At 32.5% G+C, this 26,317-nt stretch overlaps 3 protein-coding genes across 5 annotated transcripts; 2 read left to right on the forward strand and 1 right to left on the reverse strand.

Moving 5' to 3' along the window:
- The first annotated feature begins 146 nt into the window (after positions 1 to 146).
- On the forward strand, positions 147 to 4,914 carry APX6 (ascorbate peroxidase 6). Its single transcript, XM_020383008.3, has 10 exons — positions 147 to 345; positions 421 to 520; positions 849 to 976; positions 2,075 to 2,145; positions 2,358 to 2,400; positions 2,482 to 2,578; positions 2,892 to 2,975; positions 3,281 to 3,402; positions 3,771 to 3,837; positions 4,614 to 4,914. Exons 1-10 carry the CDS (start codon positions 207 to 209, stop codon positions 4,714 to 4,716), a joined length of 954 nt encoding a protein of 317 aa, XP_020238597.1. The 5' UTR covers positions 147 to 206; the 3' UTR covers positions 4,717 to 4,914.
- A 7,034-nt stretch (positions 4,915 to 11,948) lies between these two features.
- On the forward strand, positions 11,949 to 19,543 carry LOC109817667 (TPX2 (targeting protein for Xklp2) protein family). Of its 3 annotated transcripts, XM_083077507.1 has the most exons (11): positions 11,949 to 12,225; positions 12,798 to 12,843; positions 12,974 to 13,012; positions 13,105 to 13,380; positions 13,471 to 13,716; positions 13,875 to 13,915; positions 14,037 to 14,108; positions 14,255 to 14,348; positions 14,449 to 14,520; positions 14,603 to 14,713; positions 18,597 to 19,543. In XM_083077507.1, the coding sequence occupies exons 4-11, from the start codon at positions 13,114 to 13,116 to the stop codon at positions 19,098 to 19,100; spliced, it is 1,407 nt and encodes a 468-aa protein (XP_082933633.1). In that variant the 5' UTR covers positions 11,949 to 12,225; positions 12,798 to 12,843; positions 12,974 to 13,012; positions 13,105 to 13,113; the 3' UTR covers positions 19,101 to 19,543. The 3 variants fall into 3 exon arrangements, with proteins under 3 accessions (XP_082933633.1, XP_020238577.1, XP_020238579.1); XM_020382988.2 differs by lacking the exon at positions 12,974 to 13,012 and having other exon boundaries at positions 11,950 to 12,225; XM_020382990.3 differs by lacking the exons at positions 12,798 to 12,843; positions 12,974 to 13,012 and having other exon boundaries at positions 11,950 to 12,225.
- A 3,089-nt stretch (positions 19,544 to 22,632) lies between these two features.
- LOC109817663 (EIN3-binding F-box protein 1) lies at positions 22,633 to 26,317 on the reverse strand. Its single transcript, XM_020382984.3, has 2 exons — positions 26,006 to 26,317; positions 22,633 to 25,312 (listed from the first exon to the last, which is right to left on the reverse strand). Exons 1-2 carry the CDS (start codon positions 26,028 to 26,030, stop codon positions 23,400 to 23,402), a joined length of 1,938 nt encoding a protein of 645 aa, XP_020238573.1. The 5' UTR covers positions 26,031 to 26,317; the 3' UTR covers positions 22,633 to 23,399.

Here is a 26,317-nt window from a genome sequence, read left to right on the forward strand (position 1 = left end):
GAAAAGAAAACGATTAGTGAATATCAACATAAGATGATATTTTTTTAATCTATAAAAAAAAAATAATAAAAAAGTTGTATATAATATGAGGTACAATGTTATTTTTATATTAAAATTAAAATAGTTAAAGTGTAAATGAAATTAGTAGCGAGGAGGTTAAAGAAATAAGATGCGGTTGATTGTGTGGCGTCCCGTAGATAGAGATAATGAGATTGGGTGTGAGTAAAGACGTTGTGCGGTGCTCAATCGGCACCACTCCGGGTGAGTCCAAAACCCATTTTCCCGCCAAATTACAACCTTCATCTTTCTCAACGGTCAAATTCCGCACCGACAATGCTTCTTCAGGTGAGGGACACAATCTTGAACCTTAAACTCTGTCGGATAGGGTTGCTTTTGTGCTTATACACAACGGTATCGTAGATTTAGCGGTTTCAAGTAGTAGCAGAAGAGGGCTAATATGCATAGCCACGTTGCCATGTCTTCTTCCTCTCATAGGCTCTCTCCCAGCCAACGCCATGCAGTAAGTATGTATATAGCTAATTTTCGATATTGTGCATAAAAAAACATTCAAATCACAAACACATGTTCTAGGAGTAAAATATAAGAAAAAAATTATATAAGCTTTTCATGAATTAAATTTAGTTTATCTCTAAGTTAATTTGTAAAAGCTGTCTAATATTAGTTTCTTCAAAAACTTAATTTTAATTTACGCATAAGTTAGGATGCGAAGAAGCTTATTTTATTTTTTCTTGTGATTTTTTTCTGCTAGAAATGGTTATAGAAAAGTTTATCCATATGGGTCCTTGTAATATTACATTTATGTCTTGAATACGTTGTGGTCATTGAAGGCCAGGTGCAAAGGAATATCTTCTCATTAAAGAAGAGGTGAGGAAAGTATTGTCAAAGGCAAAGGCTGCGGGTGTGCTTCGTTTGGTTTTCCACGATGCTGGAACCTTTGATATCGATGACAATACAGGTGTGATACTTACAGTTATCTGAGGGACTCAAAGGAGTTGAAATTTCATTTTTGACTCTCTTGTATAATGAGAGTAAAACGTTTTGGGAAAAGGACTGACATCATCAGGGGGTTTAGAATTGTTTTCAGTTTCAGATACTGATTAAATATGTATATGTAGCTAGTCTGCAATTGGGGTGTCAATGCTGTTGTTTTGAGTTTTGACGGAAATAATTAACCAACCCTGCATCCTCTACTCCACATGCTTTCTTGATCTTCAGATTTGGCATCATAAGCATAAAACTAAACTATGTAGAATTCCAAGCCAAATCTGATTTTATATTGCCAACTTCTTTGTTTCCTACATTCCGAGAATTTTGAGTCTTTTAGGAAAAACACTAATCGTTGCTACAAAACCATGCGAGTGAGGAGTTTAGGTAGTGATGGCCTTTTCAGATATGTAGTGAGTTGCATGGCTGATTTGTTTCAAAGAAAATTATCATGTGATTTTTCTCCTATGTAATGAATCAATATGGAAAATTTAAGCCTCTATGTTATGGCTGTGGTTAATTTCTCTTTTTAAAAACTGTAGTTTTTTTTTAAAAAGGAAAACAAAGAAAAAGACACATATACCAAGTCCTTGCCTTACCCCATACAATACCTCGCCAGATGACTCACACCCTTGAGCTCAGACCACAAAACAAAAGAAGAGGATGAAAAACAAATCTCCCAACTAACTTCTCTGTTTATTACACTTGTTTTGGAAACAATTTTCAAAACTTAATAGATTTTCTGATTTTGGATGAAAAATTGATTGCTGAATAGCATGGAATTATTTTAGAAAACGATTTTTAAAACCAAAAAATGAGGAGAAATCAAGCAAACCCTATGTCTCCCATTTTCTCTTTTCTTTTCTGCTTCCAATTGCAGAAGTAGCTGTAGCCTTTGGTCATTAATTGAATTTTTTAGGTGAATTTTCACAAGATATGAACCAAGAAATTAGAAAGGAAACTGTGCAGTCTCTTACTGTGTTTTCTTGGTAACAGTGACATCACCGGAGTGTTTCCTTTCTCTTATCAAGTTCAAAATGTATATATTGCACTTTTCATGTTGTTGCAGGTGGTATGAATGGTTCTATAGTCTACGAGCTTGAAAGACCTGAAAATGCTGGCCTGAAAAAATCAATAAAGGCATGCTTTGTCTCACTTTTTTCTCAGACCCCTTCTATCATCTTTTTATATATATATATATATATATATATATATATATATATATATTATTTGTAGAGCTCCACATGATTGTATGTTCTATAGTTTAAATTTCTCGATCATTAACACAAATATCTTATCTTACATTTTAACTGCCAGCTAATATCTCAGTGAACGTATCACGTATTGTTTAGGTTCTGCAAAAAGCAAAGACTCAGATAGATGCTATCCAACCAGGTCCTTCTTCTATCTGGTAACGCTGCTAATAGTAAGTTATAATTTGGTCTACACCAACAAACTTTAGTTTACCGTTATTAGTATCTTGGGCGGACATGATTGCTGTGGCTGGAGCTGAAGCAGTTGAAGTATGTGGAGGTCCACCTATCCAAGTTTCATTGGGTAGAATAGATACACTGTAAGGTGCTAGTTGTCTAGTACTCTAGTTAGTACATATGATGTTACAAGCAACTATTCTTTTCTTATAATGATGAAAAACAAATATTTATGTTAGTTTTAGTGCATTAGGTTCTCTGAAAATATTTTTTAAACAGTTATTCAGTTATTGAATTATGTTCAACCTGTTGGTTAATGAATGATCAACCATTTTGCAAATATAAAAAATTCCTCAATGGGAATTTAAAACATTGGTTGTCACATAATAACGAAACCCGGTTGTATTTGGATTCATTTAGACTATCAAATAATATTTGCATTCATTTTAATGATAGGGTTCCTGATCCTGAACAGAGGCTTCCTGAGGAATCTCTCGGTGCTTCTGATTTGAAGAAATGTTTCCAAAGAAAAGGGTTTTCGTGAGTATGAGGAAAACTCTCAAATTTACTTTTGTATTTGTATTCTATAAAGTGTTATTTATTTTATACCTATTTTAGACTAGTGCAGGTATACATTATCTAAGAGCCGGTTGATTGTCCATAACTTAACATGAGAATCTTATCATTACATTTACAGACAGAAACTGAATCTTATATCTAGTGTTTTACTGAGCAAAAAATCACTAATCATGTGTTTATTAGTTGTTGTATAAAATTTTCAACATATTTTACCAGAATTAATTTTTCTTATGCATCCTTATCCTTTTGGAGCTTTTCTTTCACAGAACACAAGAACTTGTGGCTTTGTCTGGAGCCCACACACTTGGAAGTAAAGGCTTTGGAAGCCCAATTTCTTTTGACAATTCATATTATAAGGTTCTTTTGGAGAAGCCGTGGACATCTCCAGGTAATCTAACAGCTTAGTTTATCTGATTGTTTTATTTTTGTAAACTTGCTACCTGTTCTTATTTTCTGAAGCAATTCTCTTTAACAAAAACAATAAGGAAATGCAGGAGCTGAATGTATGTTAGGCTTAGCAACTGGATCATCACGTAATCTATGTCCTTTCTGGATCTTAATATTCCGATCAAGTATCAGTTTCTTTGGCATCAGTTGCGCCTTCCATAAACTACTATAAATGACATTAATCTCTGTGATTGTATGCTCATTTTTCTGGATAGGCCTAACATATTTATTGATTTGTTTTTGTCATTCCTTATATATATATATATAATTATTTGTATAATTCTCATCCGCCAGTTCTCTTTTATGCAGGTGGTATGTCAAGTATGGTTGGCCTTCCTTCAGATCATGCTCTAGTTGAGGACAATGAATGCTTAAGGTTCTTTATCTTTATCTTTTGACAACCTCGTATGCTACCCTTAATATGAAATCAACCTTTTTCCTTTCTTTTATGGCCAAGCACTAAAGTTTTAATTAAAAAAAAAGTGATAAATCCTTTAAACAATATCAATTTGTATGAACAGATAAAACAATTAAATGAGAAATATTTCCTTTTCTTATTTGTCAGGAGTGTAGAAAATAACAAGTAATGTAAATAGTCCGTCAATTGAAAACAAGTAACAACCGCATATCAATTGGTAAATGGTAATGCATAAATTTTGTGAGTTAGATTTGTCTGACACTATAATTCATGATTCATTGTGTCTTTATCTAGTAAACAAGATCCTTGTCTCTGGAGTACTAGTTTATAGACCACTAATCATTGAATTTCCCTGTTCGAGACTTCTAGTTGAAATCTGAAATGTTAATTTTCAAACAGTAAGGTCATGACCCTGAGCCTAACGCATGCTCCTGTTCAAATGCTTATATTATAGTTGTTTGTTGGCCTTAGGACTCAATTTCTGATGATTATTTTTTTTGTGCATGTTAGCAAACAACATGATGAAAACAATATTTTGTCTTTTTAATAAACTAGACTCAGTATTGTCCATCAAAAATGCCCATCAACCATGTATTTTGGAGGGTAACAAACATAGTAACACTTTAGCAAATTCACGTGCATGTCACATATCCCGGTGCACTGTATGTGTATGTTTCTGGTAACTATATGTACCTTAATGTGCATAACTTAGAAGAAGTACGTTTGTTGAACAGATGGATTAAAAAATACGCAGACAGTGAGAATCTGTTCTTTGAAGATTTTAAAAATGCTTATGTCAAGCTGGTGAATTCTGGTGTGAGGTGGAATGGCGTATAAATTCATGAGTTGAACGTTCCAACTTCCACTGAAGGGGCAACTTGTACTTTTATTGACTTGCTAATAGTGTTTATGCACAGTTGGCATGAAGTTGTAATGCTTCGAACTTCAAAATCTACTACCCCTAAAAAGTTGATCTACGAAGTATGTGCATATGCAGGACCAATAAATTTCATGGAAAAGTCATTTAAATTTGAACTTTGAAGGCTTGACATATGGAGCAATTATTGCATGAGCACAGTTCTTTTAAAAACATCCAATCAGAAACTTAAGATATATTTAAATAAGAATAGTAATAATAAATCAAACCAATGTGATGATTTATTGTACGTAGAAGATAGTAATCGAGGGAAGCAAAGAGCCATTGTCTCTTCAATGCACCTAAACACACCCAGGTTCTCAATACGTTCCATAAAGATGATTTTCAATAATTTTGGTGGTTTTTTTATACTTGTGGTCCTGGAAACCTTATTTTTATGAGTAAAAAAACAGAAAATAATGCATATCCATAATTTGTTTACAGAATGAGATAGTATATTTATTGACTCTTGGATGGAGGGATGAATGATTTTTATCATTTTATGTAAAAATTATCCAGAAATCTTGTTAAAGTCTTAAAAAATTCCATCTTTGCTACTTTACTCTTCCGCATAGAAAGATTGGTGGTGGATCACAGTTAGGCCAATGAGGAAATAGAAGGAAAATGAAAGGTAATGGTCTCGACCATGGTGAATCTGAATCAGCTATGCCTAGGGTTAAATAATAGGGATGCAATGAGTGTAATGTTGAATACTGTTACCGTAGGAGAAGGGTTACCAAATGCACTTTAAAAACGTTTAAGAACCCATAGAGTTTATTCTTAGCTAGCGTATGCCAAATGTGGGTGGAATTTTGTTACCATTTATTTATTTGGTTTTCAATTTACAGTCTTTTGGGTTATGGTTTGAATATGTGCCTTCGGGGTCACAGTTTTAGATTTATTTTATATGAGATCTTTATAATTCAGTTATTATTATTATTATTATTATTATTATTATTATTATTATTATTATTATGCTTTCTTAATTTTGGAATAACTTTGTAAGGCCAATTGGAGTGCCTATTTATCGTATTTATTTACATCTCTTAAGTTTTTTAAGTTTTATTTTAATATCAATTGAGGAAAGTTAGTCAGTTTATGTGAACATTTTATCTATTGAAGTTTAGTTTTGAATTTATTCGAATTTCCTCTATTTATTGATTATTAAAGATAAAACGTTTTGGAGAAAAAGGTATGACATGTCAATGATATAATTGTACAACTAAATAATGGATTATGGAAAAATTGTACATCTAACTTTAAAAAGTGCGATTTAATTTTTTTTATTCTTAAATAAACTTTTTATTTTTATTTTTTTTTTCTTATAAAATTATTTTTATAAAAAAAGAGTATATTACAAAAACTAAAAGTATATTTTAGTTAAAAAAATATATTTATATTAACTATAATTATACCTTATTTTGGTAAAACATTCCCGCTTAATTGAATTGTCTTTTGTTTTTAACCAAGTACACATTTTTAATTGTATTTTACTAAAAATAAAAAAAAAATGTGGAGTAAAAAACATGAAAGAATAAATAATCATATTTGAATCATCTTAATTTCATTGAATACAATATTGTCACTTTCCCTCGTAGCTTTGTGGTTAGAGCATCATCTCAAACCTTTGAAGCGTGGGATCGATCCTGACACAGCCTCGGTAACCTAAATTAGTCAGATGAGGTATTCTAAAATACCATTTTGTTTTTCTAAAAAAAAAATCTAACATTTTTAGGCCTAAAAGATAAATTTTGCCCACTCATTTCTTTATTATGGAATTCATAAAGAATTCTTTTCATTTAGGGCATTTTTTGAACACAATTGTGGACTCGTCTACCTTTATAAAGGGCAATAACATTGTAAAGATACTATCTAGCACAACTACATTTACTCCACAATTGGTACTTAACTTAGCCATGAAATCAGCACATTGGTTTCCTTCTCATTTCAACTCTCAAAATTCTCTTAATAAAATTCTTGATCTCGGCAATAAGGACAACATACTTGTGGCAAGGATTTGTTCCTCCCAAAGAAAGATTGATAGCGTGCATTGAATCTGAGACACAAAGAATACTTTTGAATTGCTTTCCCCAAGCAAGGTCCAACCCATGTAAAATCACCAACAGCTCGGCCTTGAGGTTGTGTGTGCCCCCTATATCTCCATAGAAACCTACAAAGCCATCTCCTCATGCTGTCCCTTATGAAACCACCAAAACCTACAGGCCCTGAGCAATTATGAGCACTACCATCCACATGAAATGCCACTTGATCTTCATGTGTATGGAGTAGTTAATCCAACGATCCTTCTTAGTTTTCACACAAGTAGTATATTGTTTGAGTAAACTTTTTCATAAACACTTTTAGGAAGAAAAAAAAAAGAATAAGAAGAAGAAAAGTGAAATAATTTTTTCTTCAAGCTAAAATTAGTTTATTCATAAATTAATATGTATGTAAAAGTTCACTCCTATTAGTTTTTTTCGAAATTTTTGTATTTTGTTTTTCCTATAAGTGCTTCAAAATAAATATATTCAAATAGGCCTTATTTATGGTCCATATCCAACTACAAGAAATGTTGTTAATTTAGAATTCTCACTCAAAAAAACATACCAACAATTTGCAAAAATAATAATGAACAAGCTTCTATTGAGTTTTTTTTTTTTTCTCAATCAAGTGAAAGCTCTTAATTACAAAGTTTTAAATATCTTTAACATAGTGGCATTAGTTCCTAAGCTATTTTAACACTTTCAATTATGGTTGTGTACTTCTTAATTGGAACATACAATAAGTCTAATTAAGAATCCAAAAGAAAATATTTTATGGTTTTTCAACCAAAATTACAACATTTTTTTTAAAAGAAAAAAAGACAAAAATTAAATATTTTAGTTTTAAAAAATTTAAAATAAATTTAGCTAAATAAATTTTTGTCACGCTAATTTAATGGTAGTTAAACTATACTAGACATTAAGGTTTCCTCAATGAGATTTTAGTCGATGAAGGGTTATACTAAAAAATTATGTTAATTTATAGGGATAATCATTAATATTGAAAGCAAAGCGATTAAGTATATCAGGGAGAGCTTCCTCAATGAGGTTTTAGTTGGTGAAGGATTATAGTTAACAAACAATTGAATGAAGTATTATCGTATAAATTTTTGTAGAGTATGATCATTGAGACATTAAGTATGAGAGATTACACACAACATAATTTTTATATATTACCTTTAGACCTAATTATAAGTAATATAAGATAAATTATCGAGAGTAAGAAACGTAATTAATATGGTTACTTTTAATTATTTATACCATAAAAGTTTTAATTCAAATATACCATTTATTTTAAGTAGCTGTTATATTTAACGTTAGTTATGAGTAAATGCGTAAGAAATAAAGTTAACAATAAATGAATGGTATAAAAAATTAACCCTGAATAAATTTAAAAATTAATAATTATTGTTTATAATTAGGACAAAAAATATTTTATTTGTTTCTTATAATTAGAATCAGAAGTAATATATCTAAGATTTATAATAAATAAATAGTTTAAGTATGTTTTTAGTTATTATAAAATGAATGTGTTTTGATTTGGGTTTTTATATTTTTTTTTCATTCTTCTAAAATTTGTAAATATTATTTTTAATTCATGTAAAATGAATTAATTTTGGTTTTTGTCAAGACTAGCCCCCTAAGGGAGGGATAAGAGGGACATGGCTTAGAGAAGCTCAAAAATAATTTAAATAAATATATTATAAAGAAAAAATTTAACTTTTTTTTTTAATGACACTTCAATTTCAACTTATCAAAGTAAAGTTTGCAAAATTCCAATTTATATAAAAAGAAATTCAAACACCTACTCATAAGTAATATTTTTTTTATCTATATTTATTTAATTAATTATGAGAGACGGAAATATGAATTAAATATGTTTCTAATTCATATAATATACTCGTTGTATTTTTTAGTTCTTATAATTTTTTTAGTCTATTTTATATTATATTTCAATTTTAGTCCTTGATGTTATTTTTCAAGTTCTTATAAAATAAATTTTTTTGATAAAGTTTCTATAATATCTTATTTTATAATTTTAGTAATTAATTTTTCCCAATAGATGCTTATTCACATCATCAATAAATAGTGTTAGAAGCTAAAATTATAAAATAATTTTTATGGGACCAAATTAACTTTTTTTTTTATAAATATTAAAACCATAAAATATATATATTATAGTGACTAAAAATATATTTAAGTAAAGACATTTTATGTAATAAAATTAATTTTTAATAAAAAATAAGTATTTAAATTTTATTAAATATATATCAAAAGGGATGTTTTGGTTCCTATAAAATAATTTCTTTTAGATTTCATCTTTCTAAAATTTAAATTTACTATTTTTTTTTGTATTTAGTAATTATATTAAGATGGATAAATAACATGTTTTTATGATTTACAATTTTTTTTAAAGTGTAACATATTAACATGGTATCATAGGCAATTATGGTATCACCTAAAATGATCACTTGACGTTATAATAAACACATAAGTAGTTAAGTAAGATCTCATAATAGTAGGGATTAAAACATAGCTAAATTAAAATAGATGAGATGTTAAAAAATCCTTAAAAAATTATCCTTAAACAAATATAGCTAAAAATGCTATTGTTAAAAAATATTTTATAAAAATGCTCTTATTCAATATACTTATTCTAATTTGCATTGTGAGTGAATTAGAACGAGATTAAACACTTTTGTTTGAGTTTAATGAGTATATATAAAGTTTTTATACAATCAATGGATTAAAGGTTTGTTTGGAACAATTGCGAGCTTTTGGTTTCCAAATGCAATTTTCAAAATAAAATGCATTTGACAAGATTGAAGTTAAAATGGATAACTTATTTTCAAAACACTTACATTTATTTTCAAAACCAAGAAAAAAAAGGTTTTGTAAAGTTTGGTTTTAGTTTTTTGAAAAAACAAACTATCATTTCACTTAACAATACCTATTCTCGTCGCCACCACAAACACTAATGCTACAACCTCCAACATTGTCACCATCATTGTTATTGCCACCACCATTTACACCGTATACTGGATATACTCTTGCACCCTTGAATGTATGAAAATACCCCTAATCTCATACAAACTACTCGGTTCTTAAATGAATCGAGCACCCCTCAGTATTAGCCAAAATTGGACACACGATGAGCATATGGTAAGAACTCGTGGCTCATGCATGGACCCCTCGACCCATGAACGAATCGAGCACCCCCTAGATTAAACTCCAAACAAAACACACATTAAGAATATGTGGCTCATGCATGGACCCCCCCAGCTCCTAAAGGAATCGAGCACCCCTTAGGCCTTTACCATCACATAAAGGTGAAAGTCCAACAAGATAACATAATAAAGTATCATTTGGTTCAGGAAGAAATTGAGCACCCCTCGACGTTTACATACCCCTAATACACTAATTGGTTGCCACATGTAGTAAATGAGGGTTCGGTCATCACCAATACCAAACACCCCAATGACCCCTGATGAAGATACACCCTAAAAGGTATTATCAGCTTAACACCCTAAATTTTGAAAAACACTTTTCATCTAGCCAATAAACCAATAGATTAAGGGTAAAGTGTTAACATTAAGGTAAGTCATCATTGATCTTCATTTAACTACTTAATTTCCTAATTGGCAATCAGGAGCTAAGCCCAAAGGCCCACTGAGGCCAATAAGACCAATATAAATGATGGTAGGAAGGGTCAAAAGCACTATTCATGGATTAGACCACTCATTCATTTAATAATATTTATTGCTATGATTCGAACACTTACTTGAATGTCAAAATGTCATTGTAGGTATCCTACTCCGGTGATAGAAGACCAAATACACATTCTCGAAGAAAACATGAAGAAGTGGTTGTTGAAGTATATTTGAGAAGGAATATTAAGGCGTATCCTTGTAGGAACACACCACAACTAGGCATGGTAGCGGGGCAGGGCAGGGTGGGGGTGGATTTTATGTTCCCCGCCCTTGCCCCCACAAACTTAAACTGCCCCTGCCCCTGATACCTGCTAGTGATAAAATTTAGGTACTCATTCCCGTCCCTGACGGGATTCAGGTTTCCCCATCCCGCCTCCGCCCTTGCTCCAAGGCTTTTTTTTTCTTCTTCTGTTTCTAATAAATATGAAAAGAAAAACAAAAACAAAATAATACAAATATTTACATATAAAGGTTTCTAATTTTGGTTTATATATATATATATGTATATATAAGGATATTTTTTTAATTATATTATTAAACGGGATGGGTATTAACATCCTCGTCCCCGATTTTACCAATCAAGAAAAATTCGAACCTGAACCTAATCAAGACAAATTTTCCTTATCCAAATTGGGGCTGGTTCGAACAGGTACCTACGAGATCGGGTTAGAATGTCATGCCTAACAACAACTGCCATCACCACTAGCAATGTCATTACATCATTAGTACCATTGCTACTATTAGTATTATTATCGTCACTATGGCACGATTGTCATCGTAACCACCATCACCAACGTCATTATAGTTTCCATGACTAATAATATTGTCTCTTGCATCATTACTAATTTGCCACCAATTCTAACGTCACTATCATTACTACTACATGCATGTTTGGATACCAATTTAAAATCATATCCAACAGAAAAATATATATTCTAATGTAAACAAAGTAAAAATTTGTAAGTGTAATTTACAATCCTAATTGAGTTGAACTCAATTGGTTCTTGAACACATCCTATCACTGTTACATTACTATCATCATATAAATACATCTTTAAACTATATTTAATAAAATAATAAATTTCTAAAGTGAGTTTATTTTAAAACTAAAAACTAAAAGCTATACACTAGTTAGTAATTTTTAAACTTAAAACAATAAATTAATCTAAATAGGTTCTAAAATTTGTTTATGCATTATTTGTAAATTAGTTATTATCAAAATTAAAAGACTATTATTAATAATCGTGATTAGAAAACGGTATAAAAATATTTTATGTTGGTATCTATTTTCTCTTTGATTAATGATAGTTATGGTACATGTGTTGGTGATAATTGTATAACTCGATCTAACCGTAAATTAAGAGTACCGCAGAGAAAGCGACTTGACCTGACCTGGAAATTGAAATTCAGCATTTGGATTTCAAATGAAACCGTTGTCTCTCCTACACGACACTAGTGCTCACTCTTCCTTCTCTATCTTTTTTCCTATTTTTTATTTTATTTTATTTTATTTTATTATTAAGAATTAAAAAATAGATAAAGCATCAGCATCATCAGCATCAGCATCATCTTCTACCACAGTTTGAATCTTTCGGATCTTGTTGGCCGGACTCGGATCCCCCATTCCTCAGATCTCTGAACCCACGATGCCATTCGGCTCTTGACAGTGACACCTCAGGTAACAATTTCTGGGAACTCAACAAAATCTCATTTTTATTTCTCTCCTTATGTCAAGTCCTGTGCTTGAGTTAAGATGGTAGTATAGGTGTTGTTCTTGATTTGAATTTTACTGCAAAATGGAGCTTTGTTAGTTGTTCCTTATTGGGTGGTACTCTTTTGTGATGAAAGTTTTGTTCCTGGAAATGGGTGCACTGTGGAGCATGCTAATCTATAAATCTTACTTGTTTTACTATCTCTGATTTGATTTGCTCACTCTCACTCTTCCTATTTTGGTGGTGTTAGTTCAAAGCTAAGTACCTTTTATTTTATTTTTTATTTTTTATTTTTTCATTTGGGTGCTGAGACCTAAGAAAATGCAGATCAATTTAGCCCCTCTTTCCAATTTGTCTTCATGCACTTGGCCACCAAGTGGAGTTAGATGCATCTTTTTATCTACATTGAGTGTTCCACATTATACATTAATGTCCATGACTTTAAAGTGCCTTGTTTATAATCTTTGTTGTATTTTATTATTTGTTGTGTTGCTTTCACCATTTTGACTGGTAAGTAACTCATGACATCACCTGACAGGTATGCTGTTTTTACATATCACTCCCATCTTTCTTTCTTCAAGTGGGTAAGTTGCCTTGCCGTTAGATACAAAGGCTTATGAATTTTGTTTTTAGAATTACGGAAATCTATCACTTTTGATAGTATAGAAAAATTATCAGGTTTTTTTAAGTAAATTTTCAGAACCATTATTACAGGGCAAAAGATGAGATTTTCATTTAAACAACATATGAAGGGTAAACCTTGTTCTGTAAGATTACAATTTTTTTTTTTCACTCGTGTTAGATTATGTCTAAGTTGTTGTTCATTGGTTCTATGCAACTTGTAGCTTGCTTGAATGATGGATCCAAGCAACCTTTTGCCAGCTGATGGACTTGATGAAGTCCACCAAAATGGTGTTCATGACGAACTGTCTAATGGAAAGGATGGTGTTGCTTCCAATGTAGACCCTGTTTTAACCAAAATTATAGAAACTGCAGCTCAGAATGGAAATTTCGAAAATTTCAATCAGTCTGATAGCACTGTAACTGATTACTCATCCAAGGCAGAAATCGAAGAAGGATCAAATGACAATGTAGATGGAAACAATGTCATCATTTCTAAGGTGAAAGGATATTTTTTTCCCTTGAATCTGTTTAATTAATTTATTAATACGATTTAAGTCGAATATATGATGTATTTTTCTCAATTCTAGGAAGAGGAAGTGGAAATCATAGATCGGACAGGACAATTAAAAGCAGGAAAAGTGTCCTTCAAGAATAAGAATGTAAAGCCACCAAGCCCCAGAGGTGTTCATGCGAGTTCAATAAAAAAGAGCAAAGATGGAAAAGATGAAGAGGTAGCATCTGCTGTTTCAAATGGTAGTTCTGCTTTGGACTCTCACCCAAGACAGCCTATTAAAAACAGATCATTGAATGACAAGCAGACTCGATTGTTGAAGGTAAACTTTGTTGTTATCTTTGATTGCTTATTAAATATTATGTAGGTAGTCAGGCATTCAGATGGGTGTGCTTCCTTGGTTTCTTCTCTTATCTATTTGGCTTTTGAGTAATAAAATTTATAGTTTTGGTATTCCCTGATTACATTTTACACTTTCAGCTCCCTGGAAAGTTAAATGCAGCACCTTCTGAAGCATCAATGTATGTAATGCTTTGCATTTATGTTCGAATGTTTCATCATTTATTAGATCAAGAAAGAACAGTGCATAAAGATTCCTCATCTTAATTATTTGACTTGTGGGCTGTAATTTATTCAATACAGGGAGAAGACTAGACCACGCTTATCAAAGAAAGGGCCCCTTGATAATCTTCAAGGAGAAGCAGAGTCTTCTTCGTATCCTTTTTTATCTGGTTGAGCATTGTTTCTTCTTGTGAGTGGAAATGGGGAGATAATGTGGATTTCTCTGTGTTTATATTGTAAGTTTGTGACTGTGGGTGATATAGTGTATGACTATGGGTTGTCCTTAATCCACTTGTAAGTCCTACTGCAGATGAAAAGCCTCGCAGGGTGGGGATGCTCCCAAATTATGGATTCAGTTTCAAGTGTGATGAGCGAGCTGAGAGAAGAAAAGAGGTAAATAACTATTACTTGCTGCTGCATTTTGTGTTACATGAGGGTTTCTTTTGAATAAGCTCATAATTTAAAAGAAAAAAAATTATATTTTGGCGGTCAGTTCTACACTAAGCTTGAGGAAAAGATTCATGCAAAGGAAGTGGAGGAGAGTAACCTGCAAGCAAAAACCAAGGTGATAATATTTGATATCTTGGCTGAAATGTAACTTGCAGACATTGTCATTTAATCACATCAACCTTACACTTTTTTTATAGGAGACCCAAGAAGCTGAGATTAAGATGCTTAGAAAAAGTCTAGGATTTAAAGCAACTCCAATGCCAAGCTTCTACCAAGAGCCTCCTCCCCCTAGGGTGGAGTTAAAAAAGGTAAGTTTCAACATGTGTTTGTGTGCATGCATGTCAGTCTGATTGCATGCATTTTCTGTTGCTACGTGTACTCTGCCTAATTTTTTTCTTTTTATTGTAATCATATGTATTGCATTTTCTGTTTCTATCATAATGTATGTCTCTGGGCTGTTTGTAATAATTCCATGGCCTAGACCAAATTTATGTTTGAGATCATTTATATTGAAGTAATTCTAATATTTTTTCTCAATAGATAATACGACTAATTCATTTAATGCATCTTAGCCAAAAAATGATCTCAAATAGGATTTAAATAAATGTAATTTTGATAAGTTTCTTTCAACAGTAGCAACAATTACAGTGTTGTGAAATATATACTGTAAGTAATTATGTATTGGAAAGAGAATATAATCTTTTGATATTTCTAATGAGATATTAATTTCTTGTTAGTATTTCTTTCAATAACTTCAATTTGGAAAATAAATCAAGACCATCCAGACCCAATAAAGAAATTGATGAACCACTTCAAGACTTCAACACCTTTCTGACCCATTTGATTAATTCAAATATTCACTTCAACTCTTCAAATGAAAAATGAAACAAATTATTGGCATGGGTGATAGAAGGTGGATAATAATTAATTGGTAATAAAAAATAGAAAGTTAGGAAAACAAAGGATAGCCATTGTCCAAGAGTGAGACATATAGGTGGGAGATGGTAGATAATTAAAATATGAAATATTTATAAAAAAAAATGAGATAAATAGTTATAAGTCACTAAAAAGTAATTTATACAATTAATAATGTGAGGAATTATTAAAAAATTATAGCAATTATGATAGACCAATAGTCCACACCTCACTTGTAGAAGGGGAAAACAATATGGGTCCAGTAGCAATGGTTTGTGGTAAAGGGAGAAAATAAAATAACCAAAAGAAGGGGGACATCAGGTAAAATATCCTGAGCCAAGAGAAAGGAAAATATTTATTCTCCATAAGATTCCTTTAACAATTTCTTCCGGTGTCTTTCTTGGTCTTCCTTTATCCCTCTATATAAGGCTAAAAATCATATAATCTATTTTCCTCACCAATGCTTCTAGTGGCATTTTTTGCACGTGTCAATCACCTTTACCAATTTTGTCATCTATTTCTTGATAGATGTCACACCAACATCTTGTATACAATCATTTTGTATCTTGTCCTATCTTGTGTGGTCAGTGGTCTCACATTCATAATATTCTCATTTATGCTACTCACATTTTTTTTCTGTTTTTTTTAAAGCCCAGCATTCACTACCATAAATTATAGTTGGATTTATAATGGTACATTAAAACTTTTATTAGAACTTTGCAGGTACTTTGTAGTCACAAATATAAACTTTGATGTCTTTCTTCAATTTAACCACCTACCTTGTATCTTGTGTGTCATATCTTCATTAATTTTCTTATCATTTGGTAATATTGATCCTAGATACTTGAACTTAGAAACCTGTGGGATGACATTTTCTGCCATTTTTATCTTTTTTCTTGCTAAAATTGCAATGCATATTGCATTCACTTTGTCTTACTCAGGTGGAAATCCTTTGGTTCTAAAATATGTCTCCAAAGCCCAAGTTTAGAGTTAATCTCTTGCCTTAATTCGTCAATTAAAACTATATCATGTGCCTTACAATTAGGTAGAATCTTTTGTATGTCCTTAGTAAGCACATCCTAATCTAGATTAAACAAGGACTCAAGGTTGAGCTCTTATGTAATTTTATTGTTATAGGAAAGTCCTTAATATCGCCTCTAGGAGTTCTTATAATAGTTGTTACTTCATCATTTATGTCTTGTATAGGCTGCATATAAGTCAAGAAAAGAACACCTTTCTTCTTTTTTTTAAAGCCTTTCACAACACTTTTCTTGGGTTCCATCATATGCTTTTTCCAACTCAATAAAATTGTATTCTTTGCCTTTATACCTTTCTATCAACTAGCATAAAAGATAATTGACTTTTGTTGTGGACCTTCCTAACATGAAACTAAATTGGTTCATTCATCTTTTTTCATAATTTCATAGCATGACTCGGAAGTTTTATTCCTCTATAGTTTACATAATTTGAATATCTTCCTTGCTTTTTAAATATATGAACCAAAGTTCTCCCCTTCTACTCATCTGACATTTTCTTAAATCTCATCAAATAGCTTAGTGAGTCAAATGACACCTTGTTCTCCTAGACATTTCCAAACTAAAGTAAGCCAATTGATTGTAATTATTATGTTGATAATAAATTAATTTTAAAATAACAAAAGAAAAATGAATGAAAATTCTTTTTTAATAAAATTACTCAATAACTTTAATAATAAGAAAAAAGTATTAAAGGTATACAATTTTCTTGGGGCCTCAGGTGACATGGGAGCATTATTAGGCTATTGTCTCATTTGTCTATGACCTGGCACTGACCTGGGCACTGTCTTGCCTTTTTTTTTTCTGTAGTTAAGAATGATTGGTCATTGTATGAATAAATATAAATATTCCCATACATTTATAACTATTTATTACTCTCCTAGGTGTGGTCTTTTGTGCAACCTAAAAGTTCAGGTGTGCTGGATATAAGAATGAAAGGAAATGTCTATTATGTAGATGTAGATTGAATAAGTAATTGTGACATGGGTAATAAAACTTGTATTTTCTGAGGTTGTTAGACCAACATTAACAAGTTGGTGAAATAAAAGATAAATCTATTACATAATACATTGGTGTTCATCAGTCATAATTTCTATTTCAATTAATGAATGTGATGCTTTATTTTACAAAATTAGGGGCTACTAACTAATTGGAATACTGATTCTACTGTTACAGTTATTTGTTTTCATTCATCTCCATGTTGAACCCTTACGTTGTTTGTAATTTTGTGACTTACGTTATGGGTTTTGAAAATTTAGGTGGTTTTGTTTATTTTCCAAAGTAAGCCCACAGGATTGAGTCCTATCTGATGCAAAATTTTATAATTCTTTATTTGTTCTGGATGAATTTTCAGCTTTCACTAATCGATGTATAGATGCTTGATCAAGTGCATCTAAACTAATTTTATGTAGGTCATATTTGGATAAATTTCTTCATAAGCACTTAGGAGAAGTAAACAAGAAGGTAAAATGAATTGAGCTTCTTTTATAAGCTAAAATCAACTTATGCATTTAGCTTTTATGGAAGATTCTTTCATTTAACTTCTCCAAAAATTAAAGATGCATAAGCTGATTTTAGCTTATAGGAGAAATTCAGTGTATTTTACTTTTTTATTCTCTTCAATTAGTGTTTATAGAAAAGTTTATCCAAACAGGGTTTTAACAACCTTGGTAAGCCTAATTCTTATATTAGCAGATGGTTTTAAATCTCTCTAAAGTGATGCTAAAAGCCAGTTTTCAATTGTTTCAATGGTGAAATGAAGTTTGTTTGCTTTTCCATTTGAACATTTCTTTGGGCTAGGGGTATGCAAAAAATGCAAATCGATCTGATTGAAGTTATGAAATCCAATTTGTTTTGAGAAAAAATCAAACGGATCCACTTTGTAAAAACAGTTTGGTTGACCGATCTGTTTTTACTTAGTGAATCAGTTAGATTTTATGAAAAAACTATTCTAAATGAGTATAAAGTGAATAATCGAACTGCTTTAAACTTATCCAATTATAAAAAAAATTGATTTACTTAACTGATCCATTTTATAAAATCGATCGGTTTATTTCGTTTGGATTTTCAAAATCTAATCCATGGACAGCCCTGCTTGAGCACACAGTTTTGATCTTTCGTTTTTTCTCTCCCACTCTGACATTTGAATGTTGATGCCAATTTTGCCTATTTTGAGCTAGCGAGTTTGGTCTTTGTGATTTTGAAAGTTAATTTCCTGAGCTTTTGACCTTTCTAATTGTAGATGCCAACTACAAGAGCAAAATCTCCCAAGCTTGGTCGTAAGAAGAGTTCAACATCTTCAGAGCCAGAAGGAAACACTAGCAGCAGTGCTCGACTAGGTCGTTTAAGTCTGGATGAGAAAGTGTCTCAGACTAACCCCACTAAAGGAATTACTCCTGCTCATCAAAAGAAGCCACAGAGAAAGTCTCTTCCTCCGCGACTGACTTCTGAAAAGATCAGTTCATCCAATTCAGCATCTGTGCGGACCCCATCTAAGGCAGTGAATGATAACAAAACCTCCTTATCAAGTGTAACGACTGAAGTTTCCATTGCAACAGGGGAAGAGAAAGTTGAAATAGCTGCAGCCACTGAAGAGAACAATGTCTTATTGGATGAGACTAGTAAAGCTCTGCCTCTGAATGTAGAGCCAGGTGAAGCAGAATCTCCTGTGAATGGTGATTTAGCCATTGAAGAGAAACCACAGCTCGCGGCCTTGGTACAAGAACCGATAGCAGCTGAGCACTAAGCAAACAGCGGAAAAAGAACCGAATATTAACTATCAGATCAATTGATTCGTCTGGTGAATGTTATAGAAGCATATGACTGGGATTTTTTAACAATGAAGGCTTGCAGAATTTCTTTGTGGTTTGTGATGTCATTTTGTCCAAGCAGCATTGTTTCTTGTGTTTGCTCCTAAAGCTTGCAGGTTTTGTCCTTTGATTTCTTTCCTCCTTGAAGCAATGTATGTAACTATTTTCCAGGTTGTTCTAGTTGATGTTATTTTAGCATGTAACATTTGTCTGTTTAGTTAATATGTTGGCGAAAATTTTGAGAAAGTTTGCCATCAGTGGTTCAATCACATTTTGAAACTAGCTGTTTGTGTTGTGGACACCCTTCTGATGGATGAGCCACATGAGATGATTGTGTTACAGCTTTGCTTTTGTTATGCATCGAATTCTGTTGTTACTATCTCCATCGATTTTCAGCTCTCCATTCTGCTCTATAACAGTATATGCATATTCTTTTGTTATGCGTATCTTTTCTTTTGTTACAGGTAGAGTTCATTAGCAGTGATGATATTAAATAGCTTAAATCTTTTTAACTCACAGTAGTGACATAAGAAATCTCTTTAGCATGTGGTCTTAAAGTTTAATTTTAAAATAGATTTCGTTATTATCTTAAGAAAAATAAAGGAATCAATCAATCAATAAATAATTGTTAAAAATTACGACATTTAATATATTGATAACATTAAATATTGAAGTAATTATACCCACATACTTGCTTTTCTTCTATCTTCCTTTTTACCAAATTTTCCTTCATATCTCTCTTCCTTTCTTAACACGTCACCTTCATCTGTCACTTTTTCTTACACATATCAACTCTACATTCATGTGGGCGTTCAATATTTTCTTTCGACAATTTTCTTTTATAATTAATTTCTTAAAACAAAAAAATTAAGATTCATTCGTATAAAAAAAATACAATTAGGAACGTCTCACATTCAATACCTAATTGTACTAAAAGAAAAGGTTAATCTTTCATTTATTGAATGGGAAAATACTGTTGGAAACTACTAAAAAAATATTTGCTAAGAGTAAAGTACCACATAAGTAGGTTGTGCTGGTAAGTTTCAGTCATATGATAAAGCCTTGGTGGACCCATTTAGATCATACCTAAAATTCACTTCTCTTCTTTAATACTAGGTAGTATTTTGTTTGTCTGGTTGGAGAAAAATAAGAGAAATATCGGGTTAGTCTCTTTTAAAAATTAAAAATCAAGTTTCTAAAAAAAATATATATGCAGAGAGAAATTATCTTTTAAAAAAAAAACAGAATTTTTTTTAATAAAATTAGATAAACACATTAAAAAAGTAAAAAAAAAACATTTATCTTAGTTAAAAAAAAACGTACTTTTTTAGAGGGAAAAATTAATCAAACAGGTCTACTATTTTTCCTTTTAAGTTTTTCTTTGTAATTATAATAGTATTTTCTTATTTTCTAGCGAGGGTGTCAATGCTATTTCCTAGAGTTTAGAGATAAGTGGTCTAAATTCTTTTACTTAGAAAAGTTTTTTTCCTTTTTAGTTTTTACCCACCGTTCTTTTTTTTTTTTTTTAGTCGTGATTTATTAATTTGTTACTCTTATACCCAATAATAATAATTAATTTATGATATAATATCAAAGTCTTTCTAACTAAATATAAGAAAAGTAGTAGCATGTATTATTTACGCGTCAAATTTGGATGTCTCGTGTACTATTTGTCCCTCCACCTCTATTTGTATTTTTGGTGTTGGTAGGAAGTTTCGTACGTTTGAACCCACTAATGGAAGTTTGTGTGCTTAACCACCATTTTTATTTTCATTAATCAAGAGATACGAATTTGTCAATATTATGTGCAGCTTAATTTGTTGTAATCTTGTTCAGTTTTAATTGATTAATAACTTGGGGTTGGATAGATACCTGTGGTCCTGAAAGACTGTTGAATGTCTTACACAATACAATTTCTTTGTCAGAAATACAATGCATGTATCTGATTTTCTAGTCGTGTGGTTGCTTTATTATTAATACCAAGTCCATTACGCATCCATCAGAAGGTCCCATCATACACCCAAAAACAAAATAAATAAATGAATCAATAAATAAAAGGAAAGTTGTCATTGTTTAGTCTGACAAGGCCTGAGAGGTCCAATTGTGGCAATATTCTTTGTGAACATTTTAAGGTAAAGAATTGAGGAGAAGTATAAACGGCAGATTTGCCACTAAACTTATCAAACAAATTGTTGAATATATTATAAGTACGTACACAGTCAAACTTAAGATTTTTTGCTTTTAATCAATTTCTATGACACAACAAATAGTCACAATTTATATAGGGTTTTATCCCGGAAGCTTCTTCAGATTTTCACAGAGCATTAGACAAAGTTAACAATTAAACTAGGGGTGATGAGTTCATTCTCCAAAAGAAAAAACTAAAACAGAAAAATCTATTATGAATTATTTTGAAGATGAAGGTATGACTATCATTCTTTTTTATAACAAATTAGCTATCATGCTGACTATAAAAATCTACTTGCAGATTATATATTAGATTATTTTGTTCTAGCTACACATACCGTAACTATAAAATTAGTTCTTTATGAATTACAAAGTTGGGCTTATCTTAGAGGCTGAACCAACTGTGATTACCAAAGCTATGAATTAAGGAAGGTTCGTTTGATAATCACGTGTAGACTTTGCGAACATGGCCAATGTTTCACTAGTGTTACCAGATGCCCTGTGTGGAGTCATTTCAAATGATACATCAATAATTGCTTTATGGGAATGCATGTGGAGTACATGTGCCATTTTAGAAACTCGACATTATTGTCTCTGTCTACAAACCGTAGCATTTGATGCAAAAGTTTACCAAAGTCCGGTCCAGCTACAGCAGATGAAGTGTTGCTATCGTCCAGAGAGTTTGTTCATGAGTCATGAAGTGCTGAATTCACTCCCTGACCCGTGTGTTGGGACTGACAACTGATATTTTATTTATTTTTATAATTAAAAATATACAATATTTTTATTTTTATTTAAAAATAATATAAAAATAACATTACTGATATGCCATAATTAAAGCTACTGAACCTCTAAAATCAACTGATGCAATATCAGTTTATTATTCTTAACTAAATCTTTTTTTTAAGTCATACAGTTAAAAACTTGAAAAAATATACATATTCACGAATACGTGTTATCAACACAGGTTCCCATTAGCAGTCTCGGCCAAGCTCAGCAGTGATGTCATAACCATCTCTAAGCAAAACATCTTAGATTCTTGGTAAACTCATTTTGTAAAACACTTTACTCTTTTATAAAATTAGAATTAGAACATAAGAATAATAAATAAATAAATAAATCCACGAACTAAAATTAACTTGTATAGGTTAAAAATCAATCTTTTGGAACTTTTTGGAAAAAGTTGGTTTTTTAAAACTTTCATGAATTAATTTTAACATAAAAAACCGATTTCATTTTTTCTTGTTCTATATAAGTGCTTATCCAAACAAAATCTCAATATACCAAGATTTCAAAGACATGATTTTTTGGAATGGGACTACAAATTTGTATTCCTTATTTTCATAGAATAACATACAGTACAAGGGGCATATCTCAGTATCATTACAAAACAGAGGTTACTATGACAAGTTCAAAAAAAAAATGAAGCCTAAAAAAATAGGGCTTGGTAGTAAAAAAACAACCCATCCCAAAGGGAAAAGATTGTCATGACAGACCTGTATAACTTGCTGCCATGGCCAAAGCCCCTGAAGACAAAGGCTTCATAACTCCGAACTGCCAAAGTAACCAGAACATCACCAGCACATATACTGGAACTTCAAACATGCCCCTTTACCATAACTTTGACCCAAACCTCACGTACAGAACATAGCTCAAATACGTGAAAAATTTGGGCAAACACCACTGGACAGACTGGGTACATAATACTGCTGCAAAGAAACATGGACAAGGACACACAAGGTGGCAAAACCGATACAAAGCAGCGCTAAAAACATCAGGTGCCAACACTAGAAAGAAAGATATCTAACCCCAGAACCCAGTAACTATGCTCACAGAGATAAACAGACATTTTAAAAGTAGCATCTATCAATAGAATGCCAAAAAAGTTTGAACAGACTTCCAATTAAAGGAAACCTGCAAAAATAAATATTAAATGTCTGTATGCTCTGGAAAAAGAGAACTGAGTACCGGATGACCAAGACCCATAGCCAATGGACCCAAAAACACTACCGAGCAACACTAACTATAAAAGCTGAGGCATTTTCTGTTCAGTAGAGGATGTCACACATCCAGAGATGTTCCAAAAGCATGTCTACGGAGCGGGTGCTGATTGCATTGCAACGCTTGATGTTTAATCCTGCAAGAGAATCGCCCAGTTTCTTCAACGCAGGCAAGCTCTTGTCTGAAACCAAAGAGCAACCTGCCAAAGAAAGTACCTCCAGGTTGAGCTGCTTTCCACGTGCAAGGGCTGCAATACCAGTATCGGTGATTGCACACTTGGATACATCGAGATCAGAGAGCAATGGGCAATTGCCTGCAATTGCCATCAAGCTAGCATCGCTGACTCTTATACAGCCATCAAGGTTTAGCACCTCAAGAGTCCATCCATGTGAGTTAACCATGGACAAAACTACTCTGTCTGTCACATTTATGCAACCTCTTATATTAACTTTAACCAGACCAGCCTCAGAGCTCTCAAGCAATGGAAGAAACCCTGCGTCTGTTACTCCCTGAAGTCCACTCAATTCAACATGCTGAAGCCGAGGACAGAGCTTTCCAAGTAAAGCAAGAGTAGCATTGTCAAATCCAGGGCAGTCACGGATTGATAATGACCAAATTGATTCACTAGGTGATATTGCTGGCAATTCCATATTAAGATTTTTGATCCCATAGCAGCTAATCAGAGTAAGAACCTTCAATTTTGCACCACAGTTAAAAAAGACACCGAAAAGCCCAATTTGGGTAATTCTGTGGCACGCTTCCAACTGTAGGCTCTCAATTGATGGAGCAGCCTTGGTAAATGATACCAACCCCTTGTCTGACAGAAATGCACACTTACGAAGCTGAAAGTTTTGCACATTTGGACAACCTTTTCCAATAGCTTCAAGCCCAGTATCTGTTGCTCCTTGGCAGCATTCAATTGTGATTGAAGTTAGTTTCTGCAGTCCACGGCCATTACCCATAACCCAGAACCCTTTCTCACTGACATTTGGGAGGCAACTGAGGACAAGATCTGTAACTGCAAAGCCATAATGCCCAATCACAGCTAGAGAGAGATCAGAAACCATCAGCGACTGAAGCTTAACCTTTGATAAAACAAAAGAAGCCGCGGACAAGAGGCCGGAAATTCCCTGATCACCAACTCCAGAGCAATCCTTAATTGAGATAGACCTTAGATTTGGACACGACTTCCCAATAGCTATTAGACCTTCATTACCAATGCTAGGACATGACTCTATTGATAACTCGGTCAGATTTGGACAGTTCTTTGCGACTGCAATTAGAGCCTTGTCAGAAATTTTGGGGCACTTGCAAAGGTCAAGCTTTTCTAACTGATGGCACCCACTAGCAATCTCAATCAGGCCTTCATCATTAATGGTAGCAACATCCCATACAGAGAAAATCTTTAGAGAGGGGCATCCATGAGCAATTGCCTTGAGACCTACATTAGTCACCCCACGATCTGAATTGCTTCCACGAATTGAAAGCTTCCCCAACCCTCCTCGACATGCTGTCCCAACAGCAATGGCAGCAAGTCTAACATCTGTAGCCTTCTTTCCCTCCAAGTTTCGGGATAGGTATCCTTCGTCACTATATTCCTGATCCTCACCCTCGTTTTCATTTCTGGTAATTTCATTGATACAGATTTCATTCTTACAAATACTGCTTAGAAGCATAAGCCAGCGCTTGGATACAGAAGCACAGATACTCCTATCTTGACCTGAAGGCAACCTTCTAAGGATCTCAAAGAGGCATTCATCTGGCAGAGATTCAATACTTGTCTTTGGCTTCTGCTTCTGCTTCTGCTCAAACCATTCTCCACTGATGTCAAATGGAACACTGAAGCGAGATTGCTTCTGAAGAGGAAAGTAAACATCAACTTGACGGCCACGAGACAAGAAGAGACTTGGTTCCTTGGGGTTAGGATATATAGGACCCCCAGGGAGAAAATCATCAGTTCCTGAAAAACCAATCATGTCCAAGGTCAAAATCGCGAGTCGCAACAAAATAATTATGCATATAAAAAACAAATCAACGTATATTCCCAAAGTATAACCACATAAAGTATCTTCTCTATGATTAACAGTTTTGAACAAACAATAGAAACCAGATTTTTAAATGAATCCGAGCCCAGGCATCTAAAGGCAACAGCTACTAAGGTCAACTCTGAACAAAATTGCTGATCTCATATGTACACAAGATTAACTACTCAACAGTTGAACCTTCTGCTAAATGATCTCAGCAAACAAGATCCAATTTCCAATAACTACTACAAACAAAATTTTCCTATGGCCAATATTACTCCAAGCTGAATTATCTCACCATCTCTCAAAAAATAAAAATACAAAAAAAAACTTAAATCTCTTCTCATCTCTCATCAGATCCACCATGAAATACAACGATTCAACAAATCCCTCACGCAGAACCAAATAATATATTTTTTTTACCAAACAAACAAGAATATATATATATATATATATATATATATATATATATATATATATATATATATATATATATATATAAACTTGAATTTCATATCTCAGGCAACCTCCAAATAACAACCACAACCAGACATGAAATTAACAGAATCAGAAACATAACATCTAGACCCATGAACCTTGGAAAACATGCGATCAAACAGAAACCTTACCGGTAAAGCTGAAAACTTTAGACATGGGCTTAGTTCAGAAAATCCCGAGAGGTGAAATCTGCTTTGTTCCACAGAAGAGAAAGCGAAGAAGAAGAGGGCAAAGGCGAAGAAGAACTCGTGAGAGCAAAAATGCATGAGAGAGAGAAGGAGGAGGAAACCCTATGAGATAGGGCAAAAAAAAGGGAGAGAAAATGGTGGAAAGAGAAATGAGAAGAATGAGGTTGTGGAAAAGAGGGTTTTATTGCAAGTGGAAACAAACAGATTCATTCCGAACGTTCCCAAGTGCAATGTATCTGAGCATACAAATTACAA

This window comes from Cajanus cajan, chromosome 6 (assembly GCF_000230855.2).
Source record: "Cajanus cajan strain Asha chromosome 6, NIPB_CcT2T_4, whole genome shotgun sequence".
NCBI classification, from domain to species: Eukaryota; Viridiplantae; Streptophyta; class Magnoliopsida; order Fabales; family Fabaceae; genus Cajanus; species Cajanus cajan.